Below are 14,256 nucleotides of genomic sequence, written 5' to 3'. Positions count from 1 at the left end.
AATAAAATCTTAAAAAAAAAAAAAAAAAGCACAAGCAAGGGAACAGTAGAGGGAGAGGGAGAAGCAGACTCCCCACTGAGCAGGGAGCCCCACGTGGGACTTGATCCCAGAACCCTGGGATCACGACCTGAGCTGAAGGCAGATGCCCAACCATCTGAGCCACCCAGGCGCCCCATAATTTTTTTTTTTTTTTAGTGTAAGTATGTCCCATAAAATATTTGGGACATCCTTATGTTTAAAAAAATCATCTGAAATTCAAATGTAACTGTGTCCTACAGTATAAGTATGTACCAGATACTGTGTGGGGCATCCTTATACTAAATAATTATTAGTTGTTCATCTGAAAGTTGAATGTGAGTGAGCATCTTGTATTTTTTCTGGCAACCCTAAAATGTTGGAGATTTCCTTGTGAAGAAGGCATAGTGGAGGGTCAGACCCTACACCATCCCACAGTGAGTGAGCTTGAATGTAAAAGTGGGGAACGGGGCGGGGGGCACCTGGGTGGCTCAGTCGGTTGAATGTCTACCTTCGGCTCAGGTCATGATCTCAAGGTCCTGGGATTGAGCCCCAAGTCAGACCTCCTGCTCAGCGGGGAGCCTGCTTCTTCCTCTGCCCTTCTCCCCCCACCCCCACTTGTGCTCGCTCACTCTCTCTCGCTCACTCTCTCTCTTAAACATATGAATAAAATCTAAAAAAAGTGGGAACAGGGGTGCCTGGGTGGCTCAGTCGGTTAAGCATCAGACTCTTGATTTTTGGCTCAGGTCATGATCTCAGGGTCATGAGATCGAGCCCCACCTCAGGCTCCACACACAGCGGGGAGTCTGTCTCTCCAGTCTTAAATAATAAATAAATTAATCTTAAAAAAAAAAAAGTGGGGAACAGAAGCTGTTTGCTCAAGAAGTGGAGAGAAAGCTAAGTACTGAGCGTGTGTCATAATGGTCCACTAAGTATGTCACACTCATATGGAAAACAGAGCTAGGGTCTAGGCTCTGCTGAATGGGAAGAGGCTTCTTCCCTTGGAGAGCGTTTGCTGTTGGATGTGAGAAAAGTGTGAGGGATGCAGGACAGGTCTCCTTGTGCGGAAGCAACCTGTGCATCCCAGGATATCTGGGTTCTCTGGCTCCCACCCACTAAGTGCAGGTAGGGCCTGCGTCGTCATGCACCCCAGAAAGCCACGCAATCTCTACCCGCACCCCGGGACAGGTAGACCCCATTGAGACTGCTCTGGCGCCTGGCCGTACAGCTGAGCCCGAGCCACAGTCCCTGAGAGAACCTCACAGCCCAAGCCCAGGGGCCAGCGCTCCTCGGGAGCCAGCCCTAATGCCCCTCTCCCCCCAGGAAACCCTGGAGGATCTGGACAAGAACAAAGATGGCTACGTCCAAGTGGAAGAGTACATCGGTGAGTGGGACCCTCCCTGAGGGTGCCTGTCCTCCCCCAGACAGCCCAGTGTGTATCACCCATGGGAGAGCAGTGGCCCTCTGAAGTGGGGGCAGGGGCACTGCTTGAGTTCATGTAGCCACCAAACATTAATGGAGCACCTACTGTGTGCTGGACCCTAAAAGTATTTTTCGCTCACCCACCGTGTGTCGGGCCCAGCAAACATTTGTTGAGTACGTTTATTTGTTAGGCCTAGCAAATCTTTCTCAAGGACCTACTATGTGCCAGGCCCAGGAAACATTTATCCAGTACCTTCTGTGGCCAGACCAAAAAAGCATTTATTAAGTGCCCACTGTGTGCCAGGACCAGGGAACATATATTGAGCGCATACTGTATGTTGGTGGTTGAGGATACAGCAGAGAATGTCAGACCAGGTTCCTTCCTGGGAGAGTCTGGAACGTCTACAAAATCAGGCCTCAGCGGCTGCATTGGTTGGGGTTGGGAAGTCGGGGAGCTTGTCTCGAGCCTGCATTTGCACAGCAAAGGCTGTGTCTCCTGTTACTCAGAATTTGGGGGGCCCTCGCAACACCCCCAGATTTCCCCTTAGCCCTGCCTCTACATAGCCCTGTCCTCAGGAGGCAAAGAATTTAGTTGAGGGGAAAGCTGTTAAACATGCATATTTTTACGAGTTTGAAAACATTTTTCTATGGCATGTTTTTCTGGAATAAACCCTCAGGCAACACATTTTTATTTAAGCATAATTTATCTTACTTTTATCTGTGAGGAAGATAGAATTCTTTGTGTGTGTGTGTGTGTGTCAGAAAGAATTCAAGCTTCACCACTAATTGCAGCAGCTGGCACGTTAGGTTACCACACGCTAGACTCTGTTCTAAGTGGTTAACGACTTGTAAATTCGCTTAATCCCCCTATGGACTGACGAGATGGGTATTATTGCCCCATTTCACAGATGCGGAAGCTGAGGCCTGAGCTGTAGCTACTTGACTGAGGTGGAACAGGATGGGGGTCCAAGTGGGCGGAGCCCAGGGTCCCACCCTGCCCCCTAGGCTGCTGCCTTTCCCTGTGGGGTTCTGGAGAGACTGAGGCAGGCAGGACCCCAGGACTCCCCAGAGCAATGTAATTTCACAGCTGTCGAAGGGTATAGGGAAGAACATGAGCCAGGAGGGTGGAGGGGGCGTGACCCAGGCTGGGAGGGAAGGTGGGAGAGGTGGGGGTACACCGAGTTCAAGGGTATAGGCTCCAGAGCCAGCGTCTATGCTTCCCACCTGCCACCTCCCAGCCATGGGACTGGAAATGAGTCCCTCGACCTCCCCTGGCCTCGGCTTCCTTACCTGTACTTACTTGTAAAGGCGGTAGTAGAGGGGTGCCTGGGGGGCTTGGTCAGTGAAGTGTTTGCCTTCCGCTCAGGTCGTGATCCCGGGGTCCTGGGATCGAGCCCCGTGTCGGGCTCCCTGCCCAGCAGAACGCCTACTTCTGTCTCTGGCTGCCCCTCCCCCTGCTTGCACGCACTCTCTTTCTCTCTCTCTCTCTGACAANAAAAAAAAAAAAAAAAAAAAAAAAAAAAAAAAAAAAAAGGCGGGAGTAGAACACCCAGCTCCCACAATGACATCTAGTCAACCCAGATGCCCCCAGAGGGAGATCCATGCACTGGGATGCTATTCAGCCATAAAAAGGGAGGAAGTACTCGTAGATACTACAATATGGGTAAATCTTCAAAACCCTATGCTAAGTCACTATGTCTGACACTCCAAACTAATGTAATATTGTCTCTCAGCTACACGTTAATACAAAATAAAAACACGATGCCAAGTGAAAGAAGTCAGGCACAAAGGGCCACAATATTATTGTATGACTCCTTTTACACGAAATGTTCGGGATAGGAAATTCATAGAGACAGGAATTAGATTACCGGTTCCCCAGAGCTGGAGGGGGGTGGGGGCATAGGGGTCCCTCCTTAATGGGAAAGGGGTCTCCTTTTGGGAGGATGAAAATGTTCTGGGTGGATGTGGTTGTTGTACAACATTGTGGATGTATTAAATGCCACTGATGGTGGGCTTTATGTTATGTGCTTTTTACCACAATTTTTAAAATATTTTAAAGCTTATTTATTTACTTAAATCTTTTTTTTACATTAAGAAAAGATTTTATTTATTTATTTGGGAGAGCACAAGCAGGGGGAGCTGCAGGTGGAGGGAAAAGCAGGGAGCCCCATGCAGGACTCGGTCCCAGGATCCCATGACCCAAGCAGAAGGCGGATGCTTAACTGACTGAGCCACCCAGACTCCCCCTAAATTTTATTTATTTAAGTAATCTCCACACCCAACATGGGGTTTGAACTCATGATGCCCCAAGATCAAGAGTCAAACATTCTTCCAACTGAGCCAGCCAGGCGCCCCTTATTTCTTTACATTCAAACCTATGTATTTAATCTTTTTAATTTTTTCTCCACAATTTAAAAAAACCTACACAACCCCCATCTACTGTTACCATCATTTCCTGTAAGAAACAAGGACTTAGGACCATTAAAAAAAGAGAGAGAGAGAGAGAGAAAGAAAAGAGGCTCTGCACTGACTGTTCTAGAAGGCTCACTGAGTGTCCACCACCTGTTCCATCCTCGGTGACATCCTTGTGACAGCACCCTGGCCTGGTCCCTGAGGGGAGGAAGGCATTCTCTAGTAATTATCATGGTTTTGTATCAGGCGTAAAAGACTTACACTTTTTAAAAAATATTTTATTTATTTATCTGAGAGAGAGAGCAGAGTGAGAGAGCAAGAGAGCACGAATTGGGGGGGGGGCAGAGAGTGAGAGGGAGAAGCAGACTCCCTGCTGAGCAGGGAGCCCGATGAGGGGCTCCATCCGAGGACCCTGGGATCATTACCTGAGCGGAAGGCAGACGCCTAACCGACTGAGCCACCCAGGCGCCCCGAGAGCTTCTTAAAGTGGGGTGAGCTGTCCCAAGGGTGGCTTTTTAAGTATCTGCTCACACGGCCTGCACCCGTGGGGCACAGCATTCATTTCACGTGTGTCTTGGGCAAACTGATTGACAGCCGTCGGAGGAAATGATCAATGCGTCCAGTCCCTTTCCCTGCAGCCCGGCGATCACCTGTTAGTCCGGTGTCGCTATTAGCCCCGTTCCAACAGCGGAGGACACCGAGGCGGGAGAGCAGGTTCAGTGGGCTGCCGGGAATCCCGCGGTCAGTTCGGGTCAGGGCCGGGACGGAGCCCCGGGGTGCCCGCCCACCCCGAACCGCCTGACGTCGCCCCTGTCGCCCCTGTCGCCCCTGTCGCCCGGCCCAGCGGATCTGTACTCGGCCGAGCCCGGGGAGGAGGAGCCGGCCTGGGTGCAGACGGAGCGGGAGCAGTTCCGGGACTTCCGCGATCTGAACAAGGACGGGCGGCTGGATGGCAGTGAGGTGGGCCACTGGGTGCTGCCCCCGGCCCAGGACCAGCCGCTGGTGGAGGCCAACCACCTGCTGCACGAGAGCGACACGGACAAGGTGCGCGCAGGGGGCCGCTGTGCCCACGTGGCCGGACCGGGCCTGGAGCTGCCCTGGGGCGCTGTTGGGCCAGGGACAGAAAGAGGAACAGAGAGACTGAGGGAGGGGGTGGGGGAAGGGGAGGGACAGAGACCCGGGTGTGTTGGGGGGACAAACTGAGGTTCAGCGAGGAGTCTCCCAGGCAGAGCCCCTTGTCACCCCTGCTGCCGTCTGACCCTCCCTCCAGGATGGGCGTTTGAGCAAGGCCGAGATTCTGAGTAACTGGAACATGTTCGTGGGTAGCCAGGCCACCAACTACGGCGAGGACCTGACACGTCACCACGATGAGCTCTGAGCCCCTGTGTGCCCGCTGTAGCCTTGTAGCCCCAGGGGGGGACCCGAGGAGGGGCCCCCGTGGTCAGGCCCCCCTCCCCATCTGGACCTGAAGCCTGCGGACACCTACACCCCTTGTCCCTCTGCCCCTGAGCTCTCAGGGACCCACCAGGTCAACTTCTCCAAGACACTGCAGCCCCTCCCAGCCCGTCCCACCCTGCCCCTGGGGGTCTCATAGACCCAAAGGGTAAGTAAATAATCCATTTCTTACTGGCAGAATCGCCCAGCCCAGGGCCCCCCAAACCAAGCTCAGCCTCCAAGAGCCTCCACTGACCACCCCAGCGCCCCATCTGAGCCTCGCAGCACCCAGCAGAGAAACACCCCCACACCAGCCCCTGACTCGCCCACTGCAGGCTCTGCCCCCAGAATGCCTCCTCTCTGTCGGGAGGGAATAAACTTAGTGCTGGGGCCTTGTCTCTGTGTCCCTAAGGGGGTGACAGGGGCCTTGGGGAGGAATTGGGGGCTGCGGCTGGGCATCGGGGGGACTGCGGTGCTGAAGGAGGGATCAGGCATTCAGAGATGGGGCTCTGGGTGTTGGCAGGCTTTGAGGGCATTCCTGGAGACAGAAAATGAAACTAGCAGCCTGGACCCAGCAGAGAGCAAGCCAGACAGAGGCTCTGTTGCCCTCTGGATAGCACAGGAAGGCCATGCTCTGTTGAGTAGCCCGGAGGGGCCGTGCTGGTGACCGCAGGGGACGTCAGCCCTGGGGAGATCTGGAGGCAGAGCCAGGGGGGCAGAGGGAACAGAAGGGACCCTGAAGCCAGAGTGTGTCGTGTGTGTGTGTGTGTGTGTGTGTGTGTGTGTGTGTGTGTGTGTAGACCAGCCAGGGGGCCAATGTGGCAGGAATGGAGTCAGCAAGTGGGAGAGGCGGGGAGGTGATTGGGATCGGGTCATCCAGGGTCTTGTGGCCAGGTCCTCAGGTCCCTTTGTGGTGGGATAAGCTCGATAGAGGCAGAGACCCAGAGAGACAGGGACAGAATGTACTCTCCGTGAGCTGGGAGTTCCTGGAGAGTCCCGAGGAGAGGAGCAGATGTGAACCCTCTTGGATTATAATAGAGTCTTTGCTGCTGAGTTGGGGCAGGGGCAGGAGGACAGGATATTATAGGCATTTATTCCTCCTGCAGCCCCATGAGACCTACTTGTTAAATTCTCCTCTAGAGGGGCGCCTGGGTGGCTCGGTTATGCATCTGACTCTTGATTTTGCTCAGGTCATGATCTCAGGGTCGTGATATCGAGCCCCACGTGGGGCTCCATGCTCAGTGGGGTGTTGGCTTGAGATTCTCTCCCTCTCCCCCATTTGCATGTGCATGCGTTCTCTCTTTCAAATAAATAAGGGGCACCTGGATGGGTCAGTGGGTTAAGCGTATGACTCTTGATTTTGGCTCAGGTCATTGATTTTGGGATCGTGAGATCGAACCCCAGGTCTGGGTCTGTGCTGGGCATGGAGCCTGCTTGAGATTCTCTCCCTCTCCTTTTCCCCTTCCCTATCAATGTTGGCTTACCAAGTACAAGAAAGTACCCACTAAAGCAAGATGCTAATAAGAGGGGAAACTGGGGGTGGGGTAAAGGGGATATACATGGGGACTCTCTGTACTTTTCTCTCATTTTCTATAAACCCAGAACTGCTCTTAAAAATAAAACCTTTTGGGACACCTGGGTGGCTCAGTCGGTGAAGCGTCTGCCTTCTGCTCAGGTCATGATCCCGGGGTCCTGGGATCGAGTCCGCATTGGGCTCCCTGCTCAGTGGGGAGCCTGACAAATAAAATAAAATTAAAAAATAATAAAGCCTATTAGTTAAAAAAATCATAAGCAACTAAATAGAAAAGAAATTATAAGTCAAGTAATAAATCCCCCATATTTGATGATTTTTGTTTTCCTTCTTGGGGAAGGAGATGGAAACAACCCAGGGTGAGAATGTAAACCTATAGACCAATGTGGGGAGACCTGGCATCTTAACAATATTATATTTTCCAATCCATGAACATAGTGTATTTCTCTAGAGATACAAATGTTGGCATTCTCTCAGCAGTGTTTTATAGTTGTCAGAGTAAAGGTGTTAAATCTTTTATTAAATTTATCTCTAAGTATTTTCTGGTTTTTATGGTATGGTAAATGAAGTTATTTTTAAATTTCATGTTCCAATTTCTTGCCTCTGCAATATAAAATACCATTATTTTTGTATATTAACCTTGTATACTGTGAACTTGCTAAGGTCATTTATTCATCCTAGAATTTCTATTCTATTTTTTTTAGATTTTATTTATTTATTTGACAGAGAGAGAGAGAGAGATTGGGAGTGCATGCACAAGCAGGAGGAGTGGCAGTGGGAGAGGGAGAAGCAAGCCCTACATGGGGTTTGATCCCAGGACCCTGGCATCATGACCTGAGCTGAAGGCAGACGCTTAACCAACTGAGCCACCAAGGTGCCCCTATTCTATTCTTTGTTGTTTTATTTCTATACCAAGATTTCTTCTTATTCAGTAGAAATATTTTCTTTTCGGTTCTTGAGCATAGTTATAACGGCTATTTTTTACATCTTTTTTTTGTTTCCTTATTCCAATATATGGGTCATTTTGGTGTTAGTCTCAGATAACTGATTGCTGGTCTCAGTTAACCGAGTGCCTTTTCTCTTGAGAATGGGTCATATTTTCCTATTAGTTTTTTTTAATTTTGAATAATGTTCCAGTGTATCCTGGATACACTGTAAGAACTCTGGAGTCTGTTATGTTCTTCTGAAGAGCATCAATTATGTTTTTTCTCCGAGCAACCCATCTCTATAAAACCCCCTCCTATAAAATTTGTACCTCAAATTTCAGTTTACATTTTTTAGGCTTAGCTGGGCTTTTTGCAGTGTACCCCATGCAGGTGTGGTTCAGGGTCAGCCAGATATTTGAGCCGAGTTTATATATATATATTTTTTAAAGATTTTATTTATTTATTCGACAGAGATAGAGACAGCCTCAGTGAGAGAGGGAACACAAGCAGGGGGAGTGGGAGAGGAAGAAGCAGGCTCATAGTGGAAGAGCCTGATGTGGGGCTCGATCCCATAACACCGGGATCACGCCCTGAGCCAAAGGCAGACGCTCAACCGCTGTGCCACCCAGGCGCCCCTGAGCCGAGTTTATAGAAAAATATTTGGGGCGCCCCCACCCTCGATCTCTTTTCTAGATTTATACCTTACTTTCCTGTTGCTCTGGTGGTTCAAGCCAGGAAGATTGGATTTTCCCCTGGTGTTTTCGCTTTAGCTGCGCCTCCCAACCCAGCATGGACTAGACCCTTCCTTTTTTTTTTTTTTTTTTTTTTTTTTTTTAAGCAGGCTTCACGCCCAGCGAGGAACCCCAGGCCAGGCTAGATCTCAAGACCCTGAGATCATGACCTGAGCTGAAATCGAGTCCGCCGCTCCACCGACTGAACCACCCAAGCGACCCCTTCCTTTTTTATTGAATATCAATTTCCCTCCAGTTTCTGGCTGCTTTTTTCACTTTCCAGTGCCTTTAGCTAATTATTTTTCTGTTTTATCCAGAGTTTATAATTGTTATCTGCGATGGGGTTGGAATTTGAATCCACGTGCGTCTGAATGCAAGCTTTTAATTATGATAATATACCGCCCCCTAGTGGCTGGAAGTGGAGAACTGGTTTATGAAAGCGTAGTATGAATTAGTACATCTCTGGGGGCTGCCTGTTTGGAAAACATTTCGGATTTTAATTTTTTTTTCTCTTTTCAAATTTGTATTTAAATTCTAGTTAAAAACATTTTTTTGAACTCAAAATAATCAGCAAATTACTTGTACGGAACAGCTTAAGACAGAAAGCTGTCTGGCACCTTTTCATCCTTAGTGCTTCTCCCCAGTTGTCTTTTTNTGTTTTTTTTTTTTTTTTTTTTTTTTTGCCTTTTGCACATTTTGTTTATTTTTAAGTTTTGGCAATATACTTATACGATACAAAATTCTAAATGTACAAAATGTTATATGCTAAACATGAGTCTGCCATCAAGTTCGCCTCCTCACAGACAGCCAGTATTTCTTTCCAGGGAGAAATTTACATAGATTTAGGCAAATACGTACAAACTGTTTTTCTTTTTAATAGAAAGGATAGCAGATGACTAACAATATTTTTTTTACCTTTCTTGTTTCACACAACCATTTTTTGAATCAGAATCCTCTGATTTTTAATTTTCATAATTTATTTTTTAATTGAGGTAATAAAGAATATATTTTTAAATTCATTTATTTAAGTAATCTTTACACCCAACGTGGGACTCAAACTCATGACCCCGAGATCAAGAGTCACATGCTCTTCCGACTGAGGAGCCTGGGGCCCCAAGAATGTATTTTGAAGACTATTTCAATTCAGTCTGTAAAGATTTAACTAGTTCTCCACTGACCAACACTGAGGCTGTTTCCAGTCTTTTCTAAACGGTGTTGCACGGAAGGCTCTGACATATCTGTAATTTTCCATGAATTTAATTGCAGATAAATTCCTAGAAGTGGAATTTATGAATTTGGTAGACATTGCCGACCACACCTCTTTGTTATTGCTGTGAATTTCAGTACATTTTTATGGGAGTACAGCACATGGAACGTTACAACTCAAGTGTTTGGTGAACTGAATTTTCACAGACGGCTCACACGCACTTCCAGCTGGTATTCAGGTCAAGAAACAGAATATTATCTATCAGTCCCTAGCAGGACCCAGACATGGCCTCCCCAAACATAACCACTATCCTGATTTCAAACAGCACAGTTTTGCTTATTTACTTTAGAGAAGTGGAATCACGCTGCGTGGACGCTTGTACTGGGTGGGTGATTCCTTCCTTTTCACTCCACCGTGCGGGGCCCGCAATTCACCTATTCTACTGCTGATAAGCTTTTCAGTCATTCCCAGCTACAGGTATTATAAACAGAGCTGCTGCGAACTAACTTTCTTCCTTCCCTTCCCTTCCCTTCCCTTCCCTTCCCTTCCCTTCCCTTCCCTTTTCCCTTTTCCCTTCTTTTCCTTCCTTCCTTCCTTCCTTCCTTCCTTCCTTCCTTTGAAAATGAAGCTAGCAAGCCCAGGCTTTTCTTTCATTTTTTAAAAGATTTTGTGTATTTATTTGACAGCACGTACAAGCAGGGGAAGCGGCAGGCAGAGGGAGAAGCAGGCTCCCTGCTGCAGGGAGCCTGATGCAGGACTCGATCCCGGGATCCCGGGATCATGACCTGAGCCGAAGGTGACTGAGCCACCCAGGTTAAAGATTTTACCTTTAAGAAATCTCTACACCCAACGTGGGGCTTAAACTCACACCTCGAACTCAAGATTCACACGCTCTTCTGACTGAGCCAGCCGGACGCCCCATACTGTGAACATTCTAGTTTGTGTTTTCGTGAGCATGGTTGTGTGCCTGTGGGTGTGTATGTCAGTGGAGTGAGATCAGGGGACCGCAGGGTCTGCACGACTTTAGCTTTGACTAGATATTGCCAAATTACTGCTCCAGTTTCCATGCCTACCAGGGTGGTAAAAAGAAAGTTCCATCTTCTCCAGAAGGAACTTCTGAACTGTTTCTGCTTTCAGTTCTTTCTATGGCGACCCCCACGCCTCCAGATCAGTGTGGATTAAATGCACATGCTTTTGAGAACCAACCTGGGAGAAACAACTAGGTGGGGCCTCTGATGATGTCAGATCTTCTGATTTAAAAAAAAAAAAATGGGGGTGGGCGCCTGGGTGGCTCGGTCAGTTAAGCGTAAAACCCTTGGTTTTGGCTCAGGTCGTGATCTCAGGGTCCTGGGATGGAGCCCCACGTCGGGCTCCATGCCGGATGTGGAGTCTGCCTGAGATTTTTTCTCTCTTCCTCTCCCTGTGCCATTCCCTCCCGCTCTCAAGTGTGCACGCTTTCTCTCAAAATAAAATTGAAATACAACTGATATACTATAAAATGAATCCTTTGAAGTGTAAAATTCAGTGATGTACAAGGTTGTGTCTCCATCACCACTAATTCTAGAACATTTTCATCCCCCGCCCCCCATAGTAAACCAGGACCTTTTCATTAGTCGCTCTCCATTCCCTCCTCCCTTCAGCCCCTGGCAACCACTAATTTACTTCCTATCTCTATGGATTTGCCTTTTTGGGACATGTTATGTAATAGGGATCATACAGTAGGTGACCTTTTGTGTCTGGCTTTTCGCCTGGGATATCATTTTTCAAAGGTTGTCCCATTGGAGCAGGTCTCAAGACTTCATCCTTTTTTACGGCTGAATAATATTCCTCTGTATGAACATGCCAGGTTTTGCTTATCCATTTGTCAATTGATGGTTGTTTCTACTCTTCGGCTAATGTGATTAGTGCCTTCATGTGGAAGCTTCTGCATGGACAGGTTTTCAGCCTTCTTGGGTGTATGCCTAACAGTGGAGTGGAATCACTAAGTGGATTTTTTTTTTTTAGAAATTTATTTATAAATTTGTAATTTATAAATGACCTGCCTTCGGCTCAGGTCATGATCCCGGGGTCCTGGGAGTCGGGCTCCATGCCCAGCAGGGAGTCTGCTTCTCCCTCTGCCCCTCCCCCTGCTTGTGTGCACGTGCTCTCTCTCTCTCAAATAGATAAAATCTTTAAAAAAAGAATTATTTATTTGAGAGAGGTAGGGAGAGGGGCAGAGGGAGAGAGAGAATCTCAAGCTGCCTCCCCATCAGCCACCACACGAGGAGTCCAATGTGGGGCTCAAGCCCACAACCCTGAGATTATGACCTGAACCAAAATCAAGAGGTGGATGGATGTTCAATCGACTGAGCCACCCAGGTGCCCCGCTAAGTTCATTTTTTTTAGAGAGAAATGGAAACCTATTCATATGAAATCCCCTTTTAAAAATTTCTAAATTTGACTTTTAACTCCGACAAAGTCCGCTTTTTGGTTACCATTTTATGAATTTTGATGAATCAGGCATGTAACCACAATCAAGACACAGTTCTGTGGCCCCTGCCCCGAAGTCCCTTGCTATTCCCTCCTTCCTAGGCCATCCCTCCCCCTCCCTTACCAACCAAGGATTTGCTCCCTGTCGGTGTAGTTTTCCCTTTCTGGAATAAATCTGCCTATTTAAAAACCTTAAGAATTGCATGGGAGCCTGGGTGGCTCAATGGGTCGAGGGCCTGACCCTTGATTTCAGCTCAGGGCATGATCTCAGGGTCATGAGATCGAGCCCTGCGTGGTGCCCTGAGTTGGACCTTAAGATTCTCTCCCTCTCCCTCTGCTCTTCCCCAGTTTTCTGTGTGCCCTCCGTGAGCCAGTTGAGGCTAGAGCCCCTTAGGAAAACCCCGCTGGAGGTAAGCCCTGCCTCCCTTCTTCCTCTCAACTTTAGACCAGTGTCTACGGAACCTCTGCTGAGAAAACCTTTTTTTCCACTTCCTTCTCTCCCTTCAGCTGCTGTAGCTGAAGCTGTGGTCAGACTCTTGCTTCCTCTCCCTGTCGCCTTTGAAACCTCAAAGGAGCGAGGACCTTGGCACGCAGCCCGTCGCCTCCCCACAAAGGGTGTTTCGAAGGGCTCATGAATCAGTGGGATTTGTGTTTCTTGTGGAAACCAAGGTGCAAGATTGGGACTCCGTGAAGCTTTTATTTGGGGTGGGGGGTGGTCTGAACGCACATGAGCAAGACTGGGGGGTGCTGAGAAAGAACTGGAAGGACCCAGGGGTGGTTGTGGGCTCTTGAGAAAGAGGCTGAGGATTGGGGGTGTTTAGGGACCAAGGGGATGACTTAGAACACACTAGGTATAAAGGGTTGGGTGGGAGTTTGTTAAGGGGGAGAGGTCTATGGGGTACCAGTGTGGGAATTCTTGGGGGGGGAAGGGTATAGGGGATGGGAGGAAGGGTGGGCTGGGGCTGGGAAGGTCTCTGGAGATGGCTGACTTCTAAGTGAACTTGGGTTCTGCTACAGCTTTGAGCAGTGTGACTTCGGGCAAGTGTGTTTTCTCAGACTCAGTGGGCTGTTCTGTGAAATGGGTACAAGCGTCCCCCTCCCAGGACTGTGACCAGGACACGAGAACCATAGATTGACAGGTCCAGACAGCAAGGGCTCCTTGAATGTCAGCTGCAACCAGTTTCCAGGGATTGGGCTCCTAAGAGTAGGGTGGGAGGGCCCTTAGCGACAAAAGGAAGGTTCTAGAAGCGTTTAGGGGAGCAAATTCTGGATGTGGGGGGCTCCCCAGGGTGCAACGATGACACCGCCCACTCTCCTGCTACAACCTTCCTCTGCAGCCAGAGGCACCAGACAGCTTCAGCAAAGGGCAGTGAAGGATACTTCCTGGTACTCTGAATCGGGTCTGGGCATTAGATGAGAACTTTTACTTTTACAGAAGTGAAAAGGTAGAGATCATTCACTGAACAGAACAGTATGTGCACTGAGAGGTCACGCTGGTTGAAAACACTTGTGTGTGTACCTATGCAGAGAAAGATCTGGAAGGACAGAACCTAGGTATGGCTCGGGAAGGCAGGAATGCTAAGGCTTGATCTTTTTGATTTCTGCTTGACTCTATGTTCTGCCTCGCACACTGCCCAGGGGTTGCTTTTGGGAGTCAGTGGTCATTAAAACAAAACTCTGAGAGCTGCCCCTGTGCTCCTAGCCCGGCCAACTGCAGGCAGGCCCGCCAGGCCCCACGCTCCACAGCTTCCTTGCCCCTGCAGGCTCTGCTCCTCACCCCTGCCAGGTCCTGTGGCCCCGGCAGCCTATGCAAGCCTCTGGCTGGCTTTCTTCTTGCTCTTGGCCTTCCTGCAGTCAAGTGTCAGGAGGGCTCCTGACTGCCTTCTCTAGACTGGAGCCAGCTGCTCGCTCTCACCACATTCTGCCTCCTTGGGGTGTCCTACCACACTGTACTTTGAGACTGGCATTCCGGGACATCTCACGGGCTTTGGCAGAACTCAAAAAGATGCGAGGGGATTTCTGCTTAGCCTGTTCGAGTGGCGCCTTTGTACGCTCTCGCTTCGGACTCTCACTTCTGGCCACTCTTACCCAGTGTTAACGCTGCGCCAG

General features: G+C 49.0%; 1 protein-coding gene across 3 annotated transcripts in view; it reads left to right on the top strand.

Annotated features, from left to right (window-relative positions):
• The window catches only part of RCN3 (reticulocalbin 3), a 12,199-nt gene extending 6,525 nt beyond the window's left edge, over positions 1 to 5,674 (top strand). For all 3 annotated transcript variants that reach the window (XM_002917837.4, XM_011223204.3, XM_034638968.1), the window contains 3 exons: positions 1,339 to 1,399; positions 4,694 to 4,893; positions 5,120 to 5,674. In XM_002917837.4, coding sequence (XP_002917883.2) covers positions 1,339 to 1,399; positions 4,694 to 4,893; positions 5,120 to 5,227 — 369 coding nt within the window. In that variant the 3' untranslated portion in view covers positions 5,228 to 5,674. The remainder of the gene's footprint in view (positions 1 to 1,338; positions 1,400 to 4,693; positions 4,894 to 5,119) is intronic.
• The last annotated feature ends 8,582 nt before the right edge of the window (positions 5,675 to 14,256 follow it).

This window comes from Ailuropoda melanoleuca, chromosome 12 (assembly GCF_002007445.2).
Source record: "Ailuropoda melanoleuca isolate Jingjing chromosome 12, ASM200744v2, whole genome shotgun sequence".
Lineage (NCBI taxonomy): Eukaryota > Metazoa > Chordata > Mammalia > Carnivora > Ursidae > Ailuropoda > Ailuropoda melanoleuca.
This window is presented reverse-complemented; position numbering and strand designations above follow the sequence as displayed.